Here is a 24,138-nt window from a genome sequence, read left to right as displayed (position 1 = left end):
TTTCTGACCCACCACAACCCTGAACAGGATGAAGTGTTTACAGAAAATGAACGAAAAATAACCCAAATACCACAACACAAAGTCCAAGCCTAGATCAGGACATTTCATACAATGGGACTATAAAAGTAATACGAAAAAACAGTCAAGGCCAACACACTTCACGTTTAACATTTTTTATTGCAAAAATCTTACAGAATCTAGATTATTGTTCAGACCTTATTTGTGCTCAACATATTAACAACATTAAATGCATATGGCAAAAAAAGATAAGAAAAATGCAACATTCAATATAACGTTTAGCTGTACAAAAACACAATTTACCATTAACCTTACTTAAAATTATGAAAAAACAGAGGGGGCAGACAGTGAAGAGACAGAAACAGCATGTCCAAAGGAACTACTTTGGTGGATCTGTATTTATGCCATATTTTTCCTTCAGCAGTTTCAGCTGCTCTTCTTTTTTCTTTGTGTCCATTTTCTGGAATGCCTGAAAGACAGAGTCAGAAAAAATATATAATGTTAAACAAAATATACCTTAAACAGTGGTGAATGTGAACATGTCTAGACTCTAAAGGTAAAATCAAACTGACCCTGTTTGCATTGTAGTACAAAACTACTAAGTATCTGTTGCAAACATTGAATCCAGATAGATGGTCACAGGCGTTCTTTGCATCAAAGATGTCCTCATAGACTACATACGCAGTTCCTCTTGTCTCTGGTGTGTTCCCACTACAAACACAGGCAATACAATATTTAATATTTATGAATCCTCTGATTGCTGCCATTTTGGTGTACAAAAGATTACTGCACATGACCCAATTAAGGCGACAAAAAGGTGTGTGAGAAGAAAAAAAAAAACAACAAAAAAAAAAACAACTTTGTGTATAAAAGGTCTATTGTGATTTTAGATTCACTGATTAAAGAAATTTAAACACATAAACAGGAACTTACACTCTGATTTGTCGAATGGGCCCATATTTCCCAAATATATCATACATTTCTTCTGCTGTGATCTTGTACGGAAGGTTACGTATGTACAATATCCTATTCACCTCAGGTGGCAAGCGAATCTGGAAAAATGAAAGAAAACTTAATTTGCTGTCTGAGTGATTGCAGATTAAAATGCAACCCAATATTAAGTACAAAATTATTTACATTACTCTTCTAGTAATTATATCCCTATATATATATATATATATATATATATATATATATATATATATATATATATATATATTATCTAATGTTTGCCCATATATTATATATGCCGATATATAATCGTTACTCTCTCAGCTAAATTGTACAAACAAATTCGAAATACATATTTGTGTGGGTGATTAGTTTATGTTTTCTGAGGTCCCCGTTAGCTTCCGTCCACATTTCTGTCCTCAGAGTCAGGTTTCCACGGTCTTTATTCCCTTCAGCCTCGCTAAGGGGAAAGATAAATCTAACATATCGTGTTTTTATTTAATCTTGTTTCTGAAGAATAATAAAAAAAAATACACGACTGTTGTTTCGGTAAAATACGAGTTAACTAACTGAGAGAAGAGGATTTACTATGAACACCAACACACAGGCCCTTCACTCTCGACCTGAAACTACACCGCGAAATACACAGAACATCGAATTAAAAATTCACTCACGTTCGCCCGTTTCGCTGCTTGCATCGCCATGTTTCAAACGTTGTGTGAACCGAAGTTTTCTGCTAAAATATGAAGTAAAGAACAGAAAGACTCAAACGTCGTTGGTTTTTGGAGCGGACAGTCCACTTGAGGCACATATAATGACGCGTTTCCGCCAGTGACGTGTACAAGCGAAAAAATGGGGCTGATCTTAGACCAGTATTTAAAAAGACATTGCTGCATTATTGACCTATAACAACGCGCCAACGGAACATATTTATCTGATCTCAGATCAGTATTAACTAGACCTCGGCGCCTTATATCACCAACCCCTAGGTTCAGCTACAGACGCTCCGCCCACAAGTTGACGGAGAATTTGATAACCATTGGCCACTAGTTTAAACGATTTGGACGGCGCATGCGCAAAATTAAAACCCCGTCGTACCTTATACCTTCGTATCTGTACCTCATGCTACACTTCCAAAGAGATACCAGAACAGCATGGAACATCTTACAAACACTACATAAACTTCCCCAAAAGCCCCTACTATCTCAGGACAGCTCATATGAATAAAACACTTTACAAACACTACACAAACTTCCCCAAAAGCCCCTACTATCTCAGGATAGCTCATATGCATAAAACATCTTACAAACACTACACAAACTTCCCCAAAAGCCCCTACTATCTCAGGATAGCTCATATGCTAGCGCATTGCTCTCTTACCAGCGAATACCAGCTTGGACCCCGGGAATTGTCGCTTGCGGCTATATTTTTACTTTCGTTTTGGTTAGTGTTTGTTTTGTTTAGTTCATTGACAAAAATGTTTTTATGTGGTTGGAGCTGACTGTTAAAATATTGTATATTATTTTTGAATAATTATGTTACTGTGTCTTCTCTTGTTTAGGAACAAAGCCTGGCTGGCTGCAGGCCACTGTTTTTTCCCCACAGTTGTTTTATTTTATTTTATATATGTATTTAAATTTGAGATATATACTTGAGGATATTGGATCTGATTTGTGTCAATAATATTTTTATCTATTCTTTGTTGTTTATTGCACTGGCTAGTGTGATCTGATTTTTCCCTATTCTAGAGTATGTGGTTTAATTGTCCTAGCACTTAAATGGTTGGCTTGGGGCCATTTCTCTCAGATATCCATAATAGTAGAGGTTTTCTTTTTTTGTATGGATTACCTGATTGGGTATACCTGTATTACTGACATTCGTTCTTTCTTTATTTCTTTTAGGTAGGATGTTTTTGTGGTGTATTTTTATATAAGTTATAGGGATTTTGTGATTATGGTTAGTGCGATACGATATTACACTTTTTGGTAATTTTGTGGATATGAGAGAGCAAGCCTGTTGCCAACACTCCTGTTGCTATTGACAGGCAATTGATAGATTTATTTTGTTGCCAGTAATTGTCAAGCTGTTGTACAGCACTATTTTTAACACAGTTATTAAATTCTAAATAAAGTCTGGTCAGTGTGGATCAACACTGCTCAACTCATTAATTTGAGTATCTCCAGCATGGGACCCCTAGCCAGTAAATTGGGGTGGCATAGTCTGGGTGCTTGTAAGAAGGGCATGCTGTATGAGGGCTGCTCACCAGCACTGCCAACATGGTCACACTTTATCAGGTATAGATTACTTGGTTGCTAAAATGTTAAGGTGCTTGGTTTTAGAAATGTTCAAAAATTTAAATGTTAAAATGTTTTCTTGTTGCTTTCTGGTCAACGAGTTGCTTTAATATCATCTCAACACAGTGCTTCAGTTTTGTAGCTTTGTATGAACAGAAAATACTTTCTGTAAACAAAGACATTAATGTGAAGCAACAAAACTTCCAGAGAAGCTTCCAAATCCAGGCTTGCCTAGTTTCTCTCTTTTTTAACTGATGTATTTTTCTGGAAGCCCGCCTGTGATGTAAGGATACATATAATATAATTCACCTTGTATCGGAGCACATCAGAGCTGCAACTAGTCTTCTGATTTGTTTTTAATGTCAATTGGAGTTTTGGAGTCCCGTAGTATGTTCTAAAAATTTACAATATGGCACAAACAGCCTCATCAGCCACCACTGCGGTCCACCACAGTTCATGTAAAGTCAGGGACAGTGGTTCATCAGTGGTCCTTATGCTGCAAACAAGACCCTGTTTGCTGGATATTTTAGGTTAATGGACTATTCTCAGTCCAGCAGACACTGGCATGTTTAAAAACTCTAGCAGCACTGCTGTGTCTGATCCACTTGTACAAACACAACACACACTTTACACACACCAAGACGTAAGTGTCAGTGCAGCGCTGAGAATTATCCACCAACCAAATCATACTTGCTGTGTGGTGGTCTTGTGGGTGACCTGACACTTTAAAGAACGGGTGAAGAGGTTCTTACAAATTATATAGAACAATAAATTCACTACAGTCTGTAAATGCAGAACTGCAAAAAGCTTCTGTGTCAATGGAGCTGAGAGAATGGACAGTGAGCGTAGAAACAAGGTGCTCGTCATATTCTGGTGTCGGTGTATAGATTGTGTAGCTAGCGCTTTACTGACATCTTGTGGAAAAATAGCGAACAGCCACATCTAATACTCGACTAGTTTATGTATAATGTCACAAATGCCTAAAATTCTTGGTTTTTCTGAGTGAATTTCGCCAGTTCACTGTGCAAACGTTGCTGACAAATGTGTTAATTGCACGCACATTTTGCATAAACTACATAGAAATACCTTTATCAATGCAATTGAATATATTGGAACATGTGCACAGTGTCATGAAATATTGGCATTTAGTGTATGCGTATTTAATAGCATATACTTTATTTACACTATTAAAATGATGCTTTTTTTCTTCATGGAACTTACATGTGGAGAGAAAAAAAAAGCCTGTATATTAGTTTATTAGTTTAAACCACAACACAAGAAGTGCAGCCATGGCATCAGGGGCACAATACATGCTACATGTACAAAATAATTAAAAGTTGAACCAGTCATTGCATGACTTTGACAGGCCTGTTTAAGGTAAACATTATGTGAAATAACCTATGTGTGAGTAAAGCTTTTATTCATGACATTGAACCACAAATATTTTCAGTCTGATCAGTCAGTGAATAAATAAATATAAATAAATAAGTAAATTATTATGCAGTCAATTGGGCATTTGTATTGATGATATTATGCTAATGAAGACTTTGGGGTCATTCAAAAATTGCACACACTCCAAAGGATGTTAGAATTCCACTTCCAGAACAGGGTCCAGTTTAGAGGGAGTTCTAAATATGATGTGCTCTCTACCATTTAATAACAATCTTAATACTATGAAGACTTTGGGAAACTTGGTTCTGAATATTGTCTCACAAGCACAGGTGGTAAAATTAAAAAGCCACTCCAGGATTTCATTCTAGCTGCATGGCTTTGAACCACCCACATAACTATTAGAATGGTTAAAACAAATTTCTGGAAAGGATATTTGTATTTTGGACCTGAATCTGCCACCTCTGCTCACAAGGACACTGTATTCTGTGCTGTCATGGGTAAAGGTCAGTACGTCAGTAGGTCAGTAAAGAAGTAGCACGTTCAAATAAACCATACATACCAGTTTTGGGGGAAATGTACCAGCATTTTACAGAGTGGAACATTTTCTTTATAGTAAGGGAACTGTGATATTTCATGTAATTTTCAATGGATCCCATTTGGAAATCCTTTTCTAAAAAACCTTTCTGCAAAGTGATATGCAGCCCTATATCTTATGAAAACAACTGAGAAATTCTATACATTAAAGTGGCGCCATATTGCACAATAAAGTAGCACTTAAGACTACTGAACTGTATAATGTTGTGACTGAATGTTTGGTTTGCACACACAGATATACTTCCTAAATGTCTGGTTTGGATTTCACCTTTTGTTTTTATTCTCATTGTGTTATCAGCCATGTTCAACTATCCTGTTTCATGCTGTGCACACAATACGGGGCAGACGGCTATAAAACACGCAAGGAGACCATTGCCCCAGGGCGCCAAAAACCAAATTCAAAACTGATGAATGGATCAAAACACATCCCTTGCATCATCACAGGAGTTGCATATCCTAGTGAAACAGGCCTGTGTATTATTTCAGTTACACAGACCAAAATGTTCACTCTATTTTCAGTAAGGCTTTGTCTTCAGTGTTTCTTTAGTATGAGAATTTTCTTTAAGGCAGACCTAATGGCATGCGAATAAACTACTTTTTTCCATAGTCACTGACAGTACAAGCACATTTGAATGTGAAAAATGGAAAAGTATTCTGTCCGCTGAACATATAATGGTTCATCTGAAACAGTTACCATTACCACAGGAACTGATCTGGCTGACGTTACACACTTGTATGATACACATAGCTAGCATCAGTAAAGCTGAACAATAAATAGTAGCTTAATTCAGTAGAGCATATCAATGATGCTCAAGCTTCAGTGGAATGAGACTGTATGGAAATACACTGTTCTTTTGCACACTGTTCACATTTTGGCAGTTTATTTGAACAACTTATAACTATTTGTGCGTGGTATGTTTGAAGTTTTTCTATGAGCTTGTAGTGTGTGGGTGTGTGTGTGTAAGTATGTGCCTGTGTGTGCGTGCATGTGTAAAACTTGTTAGCAAAGAACATTCTCATGCACACGAGTGTTTCAAACACAGGAAGCGGATCCATTGAAAGGTAGTCCAAGCAAATTTTTCAGTGGAAATAGCTGCAAACTGAATGGAACATTAATCTTCTGTGCAGTCCTGTGGCGTTCGCTCAGACGCCGCCTTCATTTCTGCAGGTCACACTGCAGCAGTAATACAATGGACGGGTCACTCTTTGCTGCCTCTTTGAACTCCTCCAACGTGATCTGGTCATCATTGTTTTTATCCATCTTACTGAAGATTTTGTCAACTCGCTGCTCTGGCGTCAGACCATCCTCATTCATCTTCATCATGATCACAGTGCCCACCATCTTGTAAATTGCCTGCAGAGGGACAGAGATGAGTTGTGATTAATATCTTATCATTATTAGAGTCATTTTACAGGCCTTTCACACATGCGCAACACATTTTAGCCTAAAACCTAACTAAACAGTTTCCCTTACTGCCAACTGTCAAATAAGAGCATAGCAGATAACATTCATCATTCACTCAGAAAACTGGGCTTTGGTGCCTTGCCTGGACAAGCATAACAGCCCATTGAAAAGAGTCCTTACATTTGCCTACGTCTTATATGTCAAATACATAAATTGTCAAATTTACGCTTATATGTCAAATACATAAATTATGTATGTATGTGGTGTCCAAAGTTTGCTTCTTTGCTTCTAGTCTGTTCTGGAGCTATGAGACCTATGTAACTAACAAGCATTATTAATTTATACACTATGGAAATAAACAAGCAGACTGAGTATAAGAACTGGAAATTTCTTTACATGTCTGTCTCTCTATCTACCTCTTGCTCTATGTTTTTACTTTTTATTTGCCTTGTTGGACAGAGAAGGCATCTGAAGAAAGCTCTGTGGAAAAATCCTTCCATCTGTGCTATCAATACTGTTTTTCCTTTGGACCGTAGACACTTACAGGCTTAATTTTTGCAGTTCTATTCTAAAATGAAGTAGACCAAAGCAATATTGACAGAATCAGAAGTATGAAATTAAATTCATTCATTTTCTGCAACCACTTAATTCTGTAAGTGGGTCCTAAAACAATCCAATATCACTGAGCATGAGGAACACAATCTGAACATGGCACCAGACTATCACACAGGGCATCACACATCCAACCATTCACACGCTCACAGCTATGGACTTATTTGAACAGCTAATCCACCTACCAGCACATGTTTTTGGACTGTGGGAGGAAATCTGAGCACCTGGAGAAAGCCCACACAGACACAGGGAGAACACACAGTGACTCAAGGCGGAGTTTGTCAGAATGCTGTCTGACAGCGACACTACTTGTTGCGCCACTGTGCCGCCCCATGTTTTGGATTTAAATGTGTTTTATTGAATTTATTTATTAACATTTTCCACAGTGATGAAAATGAGTGGGGAGAAATTGCGTACCTTTACATTTTAGCCCATTTGTAATTCAGTGAGCTTTGATTAAATATCTTTTATTTAACCTTAGGGCGGCACGGTGGCGAAGCAGGTAGTGTCGCAGTCACACAGCTCCAGGGACCTGGAGGTTGTGGGTTTGATTCCCGCTCCGGGTGACTGTCTGTGAGGAGTTGGTGTGTAGTCCGCGTGGGTTTGCTCCGGTTTCCTCCCACAGTCCAAAAACACACGTTGGTAGTTTGATTGGTGACTCCAAAGTGTCCGTGTGTGTGTTGCCCTGTGAAGGACTGGCACCCCCTCCAGGGTGTATTCCCCACCTTGCGCCCAATGATTCCAGGTAGGCTCTGGACCCACTGTGACCCTGAATTGGATAAGTGGTTACAGATAATGAATGAATATTTAACCTTAAAGTATAAAGTATTTCTGTAATTCTCCACCAATTAGCGTCATGCAAACTGAATGTTTATATCATCCACATATGCCTGGGATGAGTTAATTAATTTTATAAAAACTGTTCTCCATTTTAAATGATAACAGTATGGTAAATAATGCCAGATCCCACACAACCAATTGTGTTTGAGATCGCTTATTGACTTGCTTAGTCGCTGTATTACAAGTTGTCTATACTACATACTGATTCAAATGTGAGCGCAGAGTTGATCTGAAACACGATTTTTGTTTGAGTTCATTTAATCACTTCCTATACGCTAATATTATTGGCAGAGGTTTAGCAGGATCAGAAAAGTCAAATATCACAGATCACAGCATTAATGGAAATATCTCAAACATGCTGTATCCTCTTACCAGGGGCAATTCTAGGATCAAAGCTTTGTTTATATAATTGATTTTTATACAAATCAATATCAATTTATAATATTTTTCTCATCAAATACTGAGCTGCTATGTGCTAGGGACCGCAACCCTGAAATGAATAATCGGTTACAGACAATGAATGAATGAACATGTGCTAGGGTGACCCAAATACCCATTCAGGACAGGACAGTTGGAGTTGTGTGTTCTAAAGAGAATGCTAATTCCTCCACACAAAATAAGATCAGCTTTGAAGACCTCAGTATTCAGATGCAACATAGCACAGACAGGACTCGGGTCTTTATTTGTAAGCACTTCTTGGCATTCATTGGTTCACAAATGAGTGTGTGTATCTACCTCAATGATCTCCAGCATCTCCACTCGTGTGATCTTGCCATCTCCATCCAGATCATACATGTTGAATGCCCAGTTCAGTTTCTGTTCAAAGCTGCCTCTTGACGTGATGGACAGGGCACAAATAAACTCTCTGAAGTCGATGGTGCCATCTCCATTCTTGTCAAAGGTCCTAAAGGCGTGCTGGGCAAACTTTGATGCATCCCCATATGGAAAAAACTGGAATAGAGAGAGAGAGATAGAGAGTGAGAGAAGAGTTGAAAAGATTTGGTGAGCTTCAGAGATGACTGGACATTGATACATTTTGCTGTTTTTAGTCGGATATCCCAACACTCTGGATCTGAACTAGAGATATGCACTCCTGCATGTCCACTCCTGCATGTGGTTTTTATGAATAAAAAAAATCAAATTGTAAAGTTCAGTCAGTGTTTTGTTATCCGAGATGTGTTGAAAGAGAATGAAATGTAGTTTCTCCAGGTCATGGTGCTAACATTAGTTGTAACTAAAAGCATAGCTGTGTTTCACCACTGACCTGCTGCTCTCAGCGCCACTAAAAATACACCCCCTGTAGGATGGGCTTGTGACTCCATTGGCTGCAGCACTAATTGATGGACAGTTAACACTGTTTGCTGATTGGCTAAATAAAATTGATGACCAATGAGAAGTGCGTTTCTGTTTCAGAAAATAAAACAAATTTAACAGAATAACCTCAAAAATGTGGAATAAAATGGTTTCGTATTGGTTAGAAACAGAACACCCTAACAATGTTCCCTTACTGTCTTGCTGTGAATCTGACTGTGCATTTGTCCGATAGTCAGAAAGGAGTGCGCAGGTGCACTTGCAAGTGTGGAAATAGCTACGCCCCTAAATATGTGGGACTGCGCAGGCGGGAACGGGAAAGATGTTGCTGATTTTTGGCGGAAGCAGCGGGTGTGGGACGAACTCTAGCGGGAGCGGGATTTAAAAAATCAGTCCAGTGCAGACCTTCAATAATTAAAATAAATACATGTTCAATTTATATAGCGCATTTCATGAACCCAAAAACACTTCACATAGTCTTTAAAATAAGTTATGATTAATTCAGAGAAGGAAAATATAAAGTTTTGAGCAAAGATTTGAAGAAAAACAAGGACGAGCAGGTAAGGAGAGAGGATGGAAGGGAATTCCAAAATTTGGGGGCAGCAGCACCGAAAACTCTGCCACCCAAAGTTGAAAGCCCAGTTGAAGGTACAGTAAGAAGACCAGAGTTAGAGGATCTGGGGATACGCAAGGGACAATACAGAGAAGTGAGATCTGAGAGATAAAAAGGTGCCAGACAATGAAGAGCCTTGAAGGTCAGAAGAAGAATTTTGAACTTAATCCTAGCCTCAGCAGGAAGCCAGTGGAGATGCAGAAGAACAGGATCCATATGAGCCATGCATTTGGTGGAAGTTATAACTCTGGCTGCTGAATTTGGGATGTACTGAAGATGATTAATCACTTTAAGAGGAAGATGTAGAGATGTAGAAAAGTGAGTTACAGTAATCGATATGGAAAAATAAGCATTCATCTACATTGAAGCATCACTGTCACTAAGCATATGGCGTAAAAATATGCAATGTTACACAGATGATAAAATGCAGTTTTGGTGACTGACTTAACCTGGGGCTCGTGTTGAGTCGAGGAGAAACCCAAAGTTTTTTTCAACAGGAGCTGGCTTGATAGCAACACCATCAATATCAACCACTAATCTGAATCACTTTTTTTTATTTGATGACGCAGCACAGAGAGGGGTGGAGAGGTAGGGCTACATACAGTCTGCTTAACAGTTGAGTGACCAAATATTGGCAACTACGCATGCCATATTTCAAAACTCATTCTGCAGCAAAGACACTGCTTTAAAAGTGATTTAGATTTAACTCTGCACCTTTGCCTTCATTCAGTACAGACATTCAAATATGCAGTTCGTCTCTGCCTCTATCTCCACTTAAACCTCTGCCAAAAACCTGCAGCTCAACCGCCCCACACCACAAGTTAAGGGGATTGGTTCTTTAGGCTTGTGGTGTCAGGAGCTCTATGATGTGTGTCTCTGCTTGGTTTCCCTGTAGTTTCCAAGCAGAAATGCTTAGCCATGGGTTTGGTTGCTTATTTCACACATGATACATCTTCTAGCACACACCACACAGACTTTTTAGGAAAGTTGAACACTTGATTTCCCATAGACTGGTTCTATACGGATGGGGCAAAGCGATTGTTAATTTTTATATCATTTTCCAAAATGACTAAGCACTTGTTAACTTATGTGGTGCTCTGTGTGCTGTATGCGCCTGTGTATTCATAGAAGTGTGTGTGTGTGTGTGCCATCATTGTGGCATCATCTCCAGTGCAGTCGGTGTCCTCACTGCACTACAGGAGTGGGCTGCAGGTAGTGTCGCAGTCACACAGCTCCAGGGACCTGGAGGTTGTGGTGTTCGATTCCCGGTCCAGGTGACTGTCTGAGGAGTTGGTGTGTTCTCCCCGAGTCCGCGTGGGTTTCCTCTGGGTGCTCCAGTTTCCTCCCACAGTCCAAAAACACACGTTGGTTTTTTTCTTCTATGATACATCCCCTATAAACTTTATGTGCACTTTGAATATTGGTGTCCTGTAATTTGATAATATATATATATATATATATATATATATATATATATATATATAAATAATTATTTTTTTTTCTGTGCATTGCTAAAGTAAATAGTTTCATTATTTAGTGTATTAAGTGTATTTAAAAATAATAAATATAATCAAAGAAATAGAAGTAAATCCAACTCAACTGGATTAAATACAATGAGAAACTTTATGTATACACTGTCTGCTAAAAAAAAAGTAATTGAATCAAATAATTTTGAAGCCAGGTTTACAAACTGACTTCACCTTAATTACATCACCAAAAAGATGAGATAACACTTTATTGATCCCAAAGGAAATTGCACATGCTACTATTATCTCCACTCAGCATGCCCCAGACAACCCCAATTTCCACTCTGATGAACAATCAAAAAGAAAGATTGCATTTTGCCTGGTGATCATTTAGAGTTTCTTCTGATTATGCACAGAATGATGCAATTGTCTATGTGGAGGGAAAACAAACATCCTCAAATATTTCTGTTATTTTGACTTTACCTGGGTTGGAGAATCTTTTCATTAGAGAGCTTATCTGTATTCATAAACTTTGGAGTCGACAGACTGATCCGGGACCTGACCTAATCAGTGCACCCACATCATGGCTCATGGTGCTGATCCCATAAAAAAGAAAGCAAACTTAAAGTCTGTTGCTAGTTCTGATGAATATGTTGATTCATCAGGGTGTAATTAGAGGATTCTATAATCATCAAATTAGACATTTTGAACGCTAAGTAGCAGATGCCATGTTCAAAGAGTGAACATTGGAACAGTATTTCCCTTGTCAGGGAATAAAGAATTATTTTGGAGAGGTGAATGGTACAGAGAAAATTTTTCTGTGTGTGGTTTTATGTGTACAAGCATAAAATCAAATGAGTTTTCCAAACGAGATAAAGCAACTAATAATTAGCATATAATACAGAATTTCTGATCTCATAACAATCTCATTTACAATCATGAAAAAGCCAGTGCAGTTTTTCTGTGACTATTTAAATATGCACCATACATTAATTTTGCATTGCCGTGGTACATCTCAATCAGACATGGCCATTCTTTGAACAGAGCCAACTGTGTGTTTCTGAGGTGTTGATCAAAGACAACTAAGCAGTTTACATTGAGAGAAACTATCTTTTACCCTTAAACATCTACAACCCCATTTCTAATGAAGCTGGGGCGTTGTGTAAAACATAAATTAAAACAGAATACGATGATTTGCAAATCCTTTTCAACCATATTCAATTGAATATACTACAAAGACAAGATATTTAATGTTGAAACGGATAAAATTTATTTATTTAATATTCACTCATTTTGAAGTTGAGGCCCTCCTAAATATTTTATATACCCTCCAAAATAGTTGGTGTTAGACTGGATTGGCAACAGTCATAGACACACCTGGCAACAACAACAGACTGGATTGGGAATGGACAGGATTGTCCCAGGTACCGTGTGAGCTGGTCATAGAAGAAACTGGTGATAAACTGATAACCAAGCTGTGCCCCTGCTTTTCTGCATGCACGTGAAGAAACCTCAGAATCTGAACCTCCGGTCTCCAAACTTCAGATCATACTGTTAGACTGCGCTCACCCAGCTGTAAACACACGACTCTGTGTATATGTAAATCAACTCCAGTCTCCTGACTCTACCTGCTGAATTTCTAACAGCAAGCAAGAATCACAAAAAAAACTGAGACAGTTGAAGAGATCTCTGAGTAAGCTGGAGAAGAGTTCTTGATGCCCCCCACCCCACTCAGTAGGAGAAAGTATTGAAGAGAAGGTGGTGATGGATTGGTGGTGGGTTGAGGCTTTTTTCATTACAGGAAATTAAATTGAAAGGAGAATTTACTGGCCATGTAGGAGGAAGAGTTTTGGGTGTGATCCTTCTCCCATACTAATTAATTTCATGACTGATGAATGAATGATTTTTTTGTATGAATCCTCTTTGCATCCATTGTTCCAATAGAGTAATTGGAAATATTTGAAATGCAAATGTTGAACATGGTTCTGTTTTAGGTTTTTTTTTTTTCATGTTGCTGTATCAGTTGTTATTGAGTTGTTATTGAATGTTTACATGTCATGTGTTGTACTTGCTGTTCAAGCCAATCAGGCAGAAAAGCTTTTGATTATATGGCAGTATTCTCACGTCAACTAACAAATGATGTGGACAGATTCTTGCAAAAGCACTTGTCGGTGTTGAAAGATTTCCCCAAATACTCTTCTGAAACACTACTCATTACACATAACCTTCAGATTGCCACAGTTCTTTTAGAATACAAGTTGTAGTGGCAGCTATGAAACAACCATACAGCCCAAGCCAGTCAAATGGGGTCAAATCTGCCACAAAGGAAAACATGTCATAGGAAATCTGAATGAAAAATAGTGCTCCTGCCTCAGACAGCAGAATTGTGACCTAAGGCCTAGTTCTTAACTGTTAATCAAATGTTCTCTATTGAAACACACATCAATATTATCAAAATATGAGTAAAATGATTGTAAGTGATTTTAAGTTATTAGTGTAACGTGATTTGAGGAATCTGTGATTCCATGTGAAATAAAACAGTAAACCTGGTCAAACTAAGCATAAAACCATTGCTTTTGGAATGTCATTTATTATCCTTTTTAGATTCCTCTCATTAGACTAATGCTGAAAACCTCAAGCACATTTAGTATTATATCATGTCTTACCGTGGAAATTATACATGCTGTGAGTGCACAAATGAAGTTTGTGTAAACTGTAGGTGGTCTTTAAAGCTGCTGAATTCACTCCTTAGAAAGGATGTACATATGAGATATGATTGACCATTAACTTAATTTAAACGTAAATTAATTCCAATCCTAGAACATGCATGTATCCAATATATATTAGCTATTTTTAGTTAAAACAAAAAATGCATGTATTCCTGTTTTACATATATTATAAATCATTACTGCCAAAATTAGAAATTATAGTTTATAAGCAGGAAATATATTTTAATCTGTATTGTGGTACTGCAACAGCAAATATTGCTACTGTTTCACTTCATCAAAGACTAACATCTTCTTGCTGGCACAAGGAGATGCATAACTTACTCCTGGTTCATAAAAATAGACAGCCATGGCTATAGCTATATTTTTGGAGTGCTTTTTGTCATGAGTTAACCTCAGAAAGACTAAACAACATCTCCCTCTGAGGCAGAACAAGCCTGTTCACTCTCTGTCCCCCTAAACAGTCCGACTTCTTTTGGTACAGAAGCAGTGCATAAGGAGATGCAGTGATGTGCCCTGCACAAATGCAAAGTGACTCTCTCATGGGGCTGGCCCTTCTGCTCCATCTGGTCTTCCTGTACGCATAGAGAGAAGGAGGAGGGAAAAAAAAGCAAAACCCCAACTAAAAAAGTGCAAGTCATGGAGATACAGCCGCCGCTACTACAGCAACACCCCTTCTCTACTCACTCTTCCGCACAAATCTGGTAGGTTATGAAACATTTTGTTATATAAAACACAGGGGTAAGGAGAGGAAAAAAACTAGGGTGAGCCTGCTCAACAGTAAAATTTCTCCATTTTAATGCCAAACCAATGTGTTGTTTTATGTTCTTTCAGGCGAACGCATACACTGAGAAACAAAAACACAGTGTGTCTAGGGACCCAACGTCACATGGAGATGCCACCTGATCGAGGTATCAGTGCTGCAGGGCTAGGTGCATAAATCTCATCAGTGCACTGAGCTGTCATAATTCTAGATGATCTCAACGTGGGCCCACTTCTGCATACTGCTTATAAACACAGCACATCTCATAGCCTTCTGGTGATTCAGATTCAATAAACTGGTCAGGAAATGCCGGGACCCATTTAGCTCACTGGAGTCGATGGTGTAGGAAAGGATGTTGGAAGGACTGCTTTCACATTACAGTGCTTTACACCCATCCATCATATTGAAGTGAAATATAAGAGCACTTTTATATATATATATAAAAGCACTATAAGAGCACTATTATATATATATATTTTAAATATAATCCAGCCAAGGTGCAAACAGTGACTTTGTGATTTCTGTAATACGGAAAATGAGGACAGAAATTCAAAATTAGTACATGAATATGGTTTTTAGATATAAATATGCAAATGTGTGGGAAAAAGCTAGAAAACAACCCATTTGAAGCTCCATGTAACAGCTATGTTGGGAAACTTGCACTTTTCAGATAAATTTTCAGATATTTTTCCCAGCTTCTTGTAAATTTCTCCAAATTTAAGCCTTTAAAGATGATCTAAATCTAACATTCCAGATAAAATGTAGATATATTGGGCTGTAAAATCATACTCAACATCCCAGATGTCCAAATGTTCTTTTTTTCAGTAACACTTTAAATTACAGCCCACTAATTACTGGATAGATACAGAGTAAGTACCTGATAAGCCATAAGCTAAAATAAATACTGAGTAAATAAAGGGTATGATACTAGAAATATGTGGTTATTAGTTGTATCTTGCAAACACTTTACAAATATGGCATGTAACTGCATTCCAAATCCATTGTACTTCTCAGTATAGTGCAAGTGACTATTTCTGTCATTTTTATAAATAAGGAATGCAGCTACTATTTGAATTGACTGTAGTTGTGAATGTGGGGTGGCATGGTGGCGCAGCAGGTAGTGTCGAAGTCACACAGCTCCAGGGACCTGGAGGGTGTGGGCTCGATTCCCGCTCCGGGTGACTGTGTGAGGAGTTGGTGTGTTCTCCCCGTGTCCGCGTGGGTTTCCTCCGGGTACTCCAGTTTCCTCCCAAAGTCCAAAAAACACACGTTGGTAGGTGGATTGGCGACTCCAAAGTGTCCGTAGGTGTGAGTGAATGAAGCACTGGCGCCCCCTCCAGGGTGTATTCCCGCCTTGCGCCCAATGATTCCAGGTAGGCTCTGGACCCACCACGACCCTGAATCAGATAAGCGGTTACAGATAATGAATGAATGAATGATTGAATGAATGTAGTTCTGAATGTAATTATAGATCCTTTAAAATTATTTACAGTGCACCTACAGAGAAAGACATGGTCATCTACTTTCATTACAGGCACTAGCAGAGTTTCATAGTGATTTGTACTCATCAGGTTCAGGACATCTGATTTACCACAATAATCATCATCACATACTTTGGAGATATTTTACACTCTTTAGCCTCTATGTATTAAGACATTATATGTACGTAGATGACTAATGATGAAATGGGTGTTTCTCTTCTGCTAATCTTCCTTATTTGTAAAATGTTTGTAAGAGACCCAGTTATTACCACATATTTCTAGTATCATGCCCCTTACTTACTCAGTACTTACTTTATTTTACGGTTTACTTAACAGGTACTTAGTCTCTACTTACCCGGTAATTAGCAGGCTGTAATTTAAAGTGTTACCTTTGTTTTTTTGGGGGGGTCAATTCCTTGGGTCAATTCCATGCATTTTTGCTTCCTGACTTTTGCCACAAAGCTAGAGAGATGGGTGGTATAATTATTTATTAAAAACATTCATTTACTATAACTGCTAGTCCAGTTCAGCATCGTGATGGTCCGGAGCCTACCCAGAATCACTGGGTAATAACACCCTGGACGGGGCCCCAGTCCATTACATAGCATCACGCACACTCACCCTTATGGACACTTTGCATGGCCAATCAACCTAACAGCATGTGTTTTGGGATTGTGGGAGGAAACCACAGCACCTGGAGGAAACCCATGCACATCTCACAGTTAGTCACCCAAGGCAGGACTCAAACCCACAACCCTGGAGCTGTGTGACAGGGACACTACCTGTTGCACCACAGGTTGCCCAAGAGGTAAACATGACAAAATCATGTTGTCTCATGTGGTTTTGTGTCATTACTTTAAACATTATTTTAAAGGGATTGGTATAGATATAAAGTGGTATGTACGTGTTTATCAAACTAAGCTGTCTTGGTGCAAAAGCTCTGTTAGCTTCAAGCCACCTGGTTTCTCAACCTGGAATCACTGGGTGCAAGGCAGGAACACAAACTGGACAGGTTGCTTGTTCGTCACAGGGCATTATACACTCACACTGTCACCAAAATGTTTTAAATATACAGTGGAACCTCTACCTACGAACTTGGTCCATTCCGTGACCCGGTTCGTAAGTAGAAAAGTTCGTTTCTCGAGTCAATTTTCCCCATTTAAAATAATGGAAAAGCAATAAATGTGTTCCAGCCCACCCCGAAATTCACCCTTTTTTGCACTGATATATGTTTACAAAACACTCAAATTAGTAAAAAATGCATATAGCATTACTAAAAATAAAAAATTAAGAGGTTACATATCGCTACCTTGAAGGCGTGACGACTGGCAGGAGGAGTAACACAGGCACTGGCTGTATGACGGGAGGTGGGGGGTGGGTGGAATAACGAAGAGTAGGTGGGTGAATGTGGGGAGACGATGTGTAGATACGGCTTAACTTAGCACAAATTTCAATGTCTGGTATTCACACTAATGCTAAATTGCTAAAACTACAATTTGCTAATCTTAAAAGCTCACTCAAGTCTGGGCACGATGGGAGACTCACATATTGTGGTCAGTGGCCATTTCCAGCCGCCGGCTCGGCGGAGCCACGGGTTTGTTTCTAGAGTCATGGTTCGTTGGTGGAGGCACAAAAATATTCAAATGCTCGGTTCGTATCTTGGAAAGTTCGTTAGTATAGGCGTCCATTAGTAGAGGTTCCACTGTACTGTACAAACACAAAATATTTATTGATAATTAAAAATAGACATTCATTTCACCAGTAGCAGCCATTTTTGTTCTCTTTTGTCCACTGAATGAGAAACAGCAAGCTAAATATATTATTTAACTCTAATATATCATTCAGCCTTTCGAGGTTTAGCTAGAACGATGTTACTCAAGAAAAAAAAAATTGTTATTTTTATTCAGTTTGACCGATGGCACTGCAACCATATGACATCATCACAGTCTCATAATGTCAGCCTACATGTAGAGGATTTTTTTAAAATATTACAAGAACATTCCCATATAGGGATAATATGGGGATTATAATATAACAGTAGCTGAGTGTGAAGCGATCTGTATGTGGATCAGCACCTCTAAGCCATGATTATCTCCCAAAAACAGGTGGCATGCTCCCTTCAGGTAGGGGGTGAGAACCTACCCCAAGTGGAGGAGTTCAAATATCTCGGGGTCTTGTTCACAAGTGATGGGAAAAGGGATCGTGAGATTAAGTGCAGTGTTAGCAGTAATGCAGTCACTGTACCTGACCACTATGTTGCAGAGAGAGCTGAGCCATATAGCAAAGCTTTCAGTTTACCAGTCTATCTACATACTCACTCTCGCCTTTGGTCATGAGCTTGGCTAATGACTGAAAGAACGAAAAAGCAGATACAAGTGGCCAAAATGACATACTCTCCGTTATCGTGTGAGGAGCTCAGTGATTAGGAAAGAGCTCAGAGTAGAGACACTGCTCCTTTGTGCCGAGAGAAGCCAGTTAAGGTAGTCCAGGCATCTGATACGGATGCCTCCTGGATGCCTCCCACTGGAGGTATACCAGGCACGACCAACTGGAAACATGTCCTGGGGTAGACCCGGGACACGCTGGAGGGATTTTATCTCCCAGCTGGCTTGGGAATGCCTGGGGATCCCCCAGTAGGAGCTGGTGGAAGTCGTAGGGGACAGAGATGTCTGGGCGAACCTGAAACAGATAAAGCCGAAAAAAAGGAATGAAGGAATGGATGAATGAATGATAATAATATTGAAATGTAAAACATGTGCGATCCTGTATATATGTAACTGTATTTCAGTTTTTTCAAATACATCACTTGTGTTTTTTAAAAGGTTTGATTTGTGATGTTTGATTCACATAATATCACAAAATAAAAACAAAATGTATAAACAAATAAATTGAAATGAAGCACAAATGTTTAAGGACCCCTAATAAGAAGGGTTTGTATTTTGGCCCTACCTTCCCATTATTAAAATGCGAGAGACACCTGTATGAAAAACAGTATGCAGCCGATGGCGGTGTGGCACCACTAGGCTTGCTTACCCTTGTTTTAGAGGTAATCTCCTCAAAAACATCTCCTTTAGTCACATGTTAGAGAAAAATCTGAAGGCAGCTAAGGTCTGTTTAAGGTCTTTTTATAGGGGGATTCAATGTCAGTGAAAACTTTGGAAACTAACTGGAAAATGAACTGCATATTAAGATCAACAAAATGGATGGTCTCTGTCTTTTGCACACTACTTCACCCAGTACACAAGAGCACATAGCAAGTACAGAAATTACCTATAGATTAACCTGTAATGACTTATAACAAATTTCACTAAATCCTGCACAGCTTGGGTATTAAACTGTGGTAGGGGATGGGGTGTGTGTGCATGGATCAGCCAAAAGCCCACCAGAGAGGCTTGGCACTCGTAACCCTGTACAATGACAAAAAAGCTGTCACTGTTCCCAATCCACAGATTCAGAGTTCCCCAGGGCACACTGCCCCCCCTCTTTGTAATGGAAGTAATTGGAGAAAGCTACAGTTATGGGGTTTTCAGGGGCACACTTCAAACATTAAAATGCCAAAATGGAAGCTGTACTGTTATGAATTTGGACTATGGGAGTGCTTAGTACTGTTTAATCTGTTGTCAATATTGAGCGTTGGATGTCAGGATATGATGTTCTCCTGTGTGTAGCAGAACGCATAACAATACTGGCTGCTATTAGTATTAACACACACACACACACTACTATGAATATGACTGTGTAAAAATGTTTTAGACCGGTATAGGTAAAATATACCCATATCTCCCATGAGAACAACCTCAGCAAAAATATCAACAATATATCTCGTACTGACTGTTATTTCATGAATGAATGTTATTGCCTCTATGTATTGTATGTCATTGTTATCACTGCATTTGTAAATATACTGCAAGGTATCACTCAGTATGTGATTGGTGTCATAACAAATCTATGTGTTATTTCTTTATAATTATCTTTGTTTTTCCATATGACTTATACTTAACATAATTTGTGTGATATGGTATATTTGTGTGAATATTTCACAACCATTCAACTGAGATACTGACCAATATCTCACAAAATAAAATTGCATTATACTAATTTAGATGAGGCTTCAACCTATCATGCATACCCTATTTTATACCTGTTCTCTTTCATGTGCTTGAGGTTATAAACATTTATTACATAAGACTGCATTTACTTATGTAGAATGCTACCATTTATTTTTAATGGTCTACTTCTGCTCTTAAAGCAATGCAAAATCTTAGCAAAGTAGCCCAACACTTTGTTTGCCATAAAACTGGTCATATCCAAGCATCTAATCATTTTATTTAAAGCAATTATCTTGCTTTATTTTCAGGATTGCTTTACTATATGGGTTATGAAGGTTACAGTGACAGTTACTTCACTGACAACATTGCAACAAAGATCTAAGATATGCCATGCAGACATACCTATTCCAGAAGCCCAGAGTAAGGTTCATTAGTGTTAAAAAAAAAAAAAAAAAAAAAACCTGGGGGAGTTTTCACGGGGTCAATACTGACCATAATCAGTTCAGTCTTATTAAATAAAGAAATCCAAAATTATTTATTTCTAAGCAACCAATCCAATGTCTGCTTTTTTCCGTAAGTTCCGTAAATGTCAGTAAGTAACAACAGTTTGCACCGCAGTATATCCACTGTGACAAAGGGCAAAATTGTGACTAAGAAGCTGAATTATACTTCACTGTTACTTCAACTTCAGACTTCAACTGTAGAGGGCAAAATATGAAAGGCTTCTTTTTCCCCTCAGGAAAGTGCTTCACTCTGAGTAGATGAATCATGCATAAAGAATATGTGACGTTTTATGCAACCTTTCCTCCTTCTCTAACACCCACGCTTATTTTAAGGCAGAAAAGGTTGCGTAAACAACAACGTAATGCAAAAGCATTTAACCTATGTTAAAAAAAGGCTTGCTGTAAACTCAGTGAGTCTGAATGACTAGGCTCTTTTTCTCTAAACACATTTTAGACAAGACTACCAAGCCACCATGCAGCTGGTGTAGAAATATGTTAAAGCTACAGTTTTCTATCCACAAGGAGCTGCTTAAATATATTCAGAATGGTGGGGCAGGGATATTTGAGGTTGTGATAGGGCCTGAGAGGAGGATTATATAAAATTTCGGTGACACTGGGGTCTGGCCTGCCTCAAGCTTTGAGGAGGCTTACAAAACAAGCACATGTTCAGCAAATTCAACTCAACCACTCATCACTAACTAATTACTACAAAAGCATCATTTCACATTTAACGTATCTTACTGGGCTGTATTGCATGCACTTCCTACAGTTGGAGAATGTCACCACTTTTAGCCTTGGAGCTCATTCTGGCAGAGGTGAATTACTTTAGAATAAAATCTTTGTACGTTCACTTACATTGAAACTTAGGAAGGCATTTTAGAGGGTGGAAAAATGGTCAAAGTACTTTGATGGTTGATCTGTCCATTAAATACTAAGTCAGATTGCTCTGAGTAGGACTGGTGACTTTTAGGTTGACCTAAAATGTTTATATTTTAAATGTTCTAGAATCTTTGCAGCCTTTTGGAAAAAATCCAAACATGGTCATGGTTTCAGGCACACAGATCTACCAGTAGAGGGAGCACATGGAAGAGAAATCTTCATGTTCACAATGACTCAGACTTTACTGTGATGGGGAATCTCCAACAACTTACTGCAAGGCATTCAGCATATAAACTTTTTCCTTCTACCGTCAGCTGAAGCTTAAATTTCACTCATTCACTTAACACAGCATCAGCAGTGAGCAAATGTAAACCTCTCCAGATAGAACAGAGAGCTGACAGAAAATGTCTGCCTCAGTTCCTTCAAGTCAAAATAACCTTTTTCATGAAAATTTAAAAGGCAAAACCCTGGAATCAATCCTGTTCCTATGAGACAGCTAAAGAAATATTTTAATGTTTTTTTTTGTCTAATAAATTTATCAAAAACAAAATTAATCCAACAAAGCCAAATCAAGCCATTCTGAAAGACAACATCATTGTGGAGAACCATGAGCTCTTTACTGAGCCATTTCTCATTATGATGAGGCTGCCGTGCAAAGTGTAGATCCAAAATTCCATCTTGGAATTCCTCTGAATTTCCTTCCAAGACAGTATTCAGATTTCCCTTAAAACTTCAAAATATATAGCTTCAGTGTGTTAATAATGATACAGACCAGATCTCAGTTTACTCTTGAAAAACTATAGGCTAACATTACCCAGTACGTAATTCAGCAACAAAACACTCATATGTTGTGACAGGCCTGGACTTAAATTCTGATAATTTTCTTTAAATTAAAGTCACAGTTGCAGTCTTGGTCAGAAAATTCCTGAACAAACATAAGAGCTGGGAAGCAGGGTGCATGCTGGGGCGACATTCTGACTGGTACAAGCACTGCACCTGATTGGCTTGTTATTACTTGTTAATATATTACAGTTTACATGTATTGTTACACCCCTGCTGATATCCATAATTACATTATTTATTCTACTGCCAAAAATGTTGTCAATAAGATGTATTTATTGGTCATTTTGCTTCACATATGGATTTCCATTCCCATGGAAACTCTGTTGCAAAACTTCCAGCATAGCCCAATATATTTTAACAGACTGAAACCAGGGCTGGGCAAGGGCTGTGTTAATGCAGTCCATTAAGCCAAGTTAACACCAAGAGCACTGTTCTTAGTCTGCCTCTCTCTCTCTCCAGCAGAGCATGCATGCATACACATGTGCACCCCTCTCTTCTGACTGAATGTGCTGGGAGCCCGCAGGAGTAATGGAGCTAGGCTGGCACACCCTCCCTCTGCACTACGCTCCAAAACAGCATTACGTAACTCCCCCAGTCCACCCACTTCCAAACTGGCTAGTGCTAACAAATTTATCATTCCCCCACAAAAGCATTTTGATAAAAACTCTGCTTGAACTGTATTCCAGTGATTCCTCAGTGAGTTTGTCTTGTCAGTAAAATCATATGAACAGCGAGTGTATAGATACTGAAATATGAGTAGCAATCTTTCCAGCTGACAAAGAGCCTTGGAGCCACTATTCTTTCTTAAGGTTTTGTGAACTCTGCAATACATTAATGTGTTATGAGGCACCATGAGAAGCATTTGTTAGAATAATGCAGGCTATGAATGCCTTCCCTGCTGGCAAATTTGTAATGATACAGTGCCGTGCTTAAATATACAGCAAAAGAGTTATCCTGAGACATTGTTAGTAAACCAGACAACAGTGTACTTCTACATGCTAAACCCTGCCGCAAAACTGTCCCCAGTCCTACATACGTTACATATAAATCATTCAAATATATATACTGAAACATAATGCTATAATGCTTCTTACTGACCAGTGGTAGCTGGTCACAGTACAATAGTACTGGCTACTGATCATAGGCAGAGGGTGGGCCAGGCTGGTGGGAGACCTTGGGGTGACATTGAGCAGGCACCAGGGCTGCTGTTCTGACCACAGGCTAATCAAGGCATCCATCCACTGCTTTTTTTTTTCCACACAGCACAAGTGCGTCACAGCTCATCACATGGGCTCGGCCAGGGTCACACACTCAACATACACATCCCAACATTCCTACCATGCACAGCAAAATGTTCTTCACCACAGAGCAGCTGGGTATCGATTGTTTCAGAGCAGT

At 38.7% G+C, this 24,138-nt stretch overlaps 2 protein-coding genes across 2 annotated transcripts in view; both read right to left on the bottom strand.

Annotated features, from left to right (window-relative positions):
- Positions 1-157: 157 nt before the first annotated feature.
- sf3b6 (splicing factor 3b, subunit 6) lies at positions 158-1,876 on the bottom strand. The gene is made up of 4 exons (XM_066677513.1): positions 1,644-1,876; positions 952-1,070; positions 591-729; positions 158-487 (listed from the first exon to the last, which is right to left on the bottom strand). Exons 1-4 carry the CDS (start codon positions 1,671-1,673, stop codon positions 398-400), a joined length of 378 nt encoding a protein of 125 aa, XP_066533610.1. The 5' UTR covers positions 1,674-1,876; the 3' UTR covers positions 158-397.
- A 2,592-nt stretch (positions 1,877-4,468) lies between these two features.
- vsnl1a (visinin-like 1a) overlaps positions 4,469-24,138 on the bottom strand; it is a 36,622-nt gene continuing 16,952 nt past the window's right edge. The window contains exons 3-4 of the mRNA XM_066677188.1: positions 8,842-9,057; positions 4,469-6,603 (exon numbers count right to left, since the gene is read on the bottom strand). Coding sequence (XP_066533285.1) covers positions 6,406-6,603; positions 8,842-9,057 — 414 coding nt within the window. The 3' untranslated portion in view covers positions 4,469-6,405. The remainder of the gene's footprint in view (positions 6,604-8,841; positions 9,058-24,138) is intronic.

This window comes from Hoplias malabaricus, chromosome 7, assembly GCF_029633855.1.
Source record: "Hoplias malabaricus isolate fHopMal1 chromosome 7, fHopMal1.hap1, whole genome shotgun sequence".
NCBI classification, from domain to species: Eukaryota; Metazoa; Chordata; class Actinopteri; order Characiformes; family Erythrinidae; genus Hoplias; species Hoplias malabaricus.
This window is presented reverse-complemented; position numbering and strand designations above follow the sequence as displayed.

Excerpts from the sequence above, each read along its gene's own strand:
- sf3b6 (XM_066677513.1), bottom strand. The coding sequence starts at position 1,673 with ATGGCGATGCAAGCAGCGAAACGGGCGAAC. Across the intron at positions 1,071-1,643 it reads AAGCAGCGAAACGGGCGAAC|ATTCGCTTGCCACCTGAGGT; the intron begins GTGAGTGAATTT and ends TCATTTTTCCAG. Across the intron at positions 730-951 it reads CCCATTCGACAAATCAGAGT|TGGGAACACACCAGAGACAA; the intron begins GTAAGTTCCTGT and ends CTGTGTTTGTAG.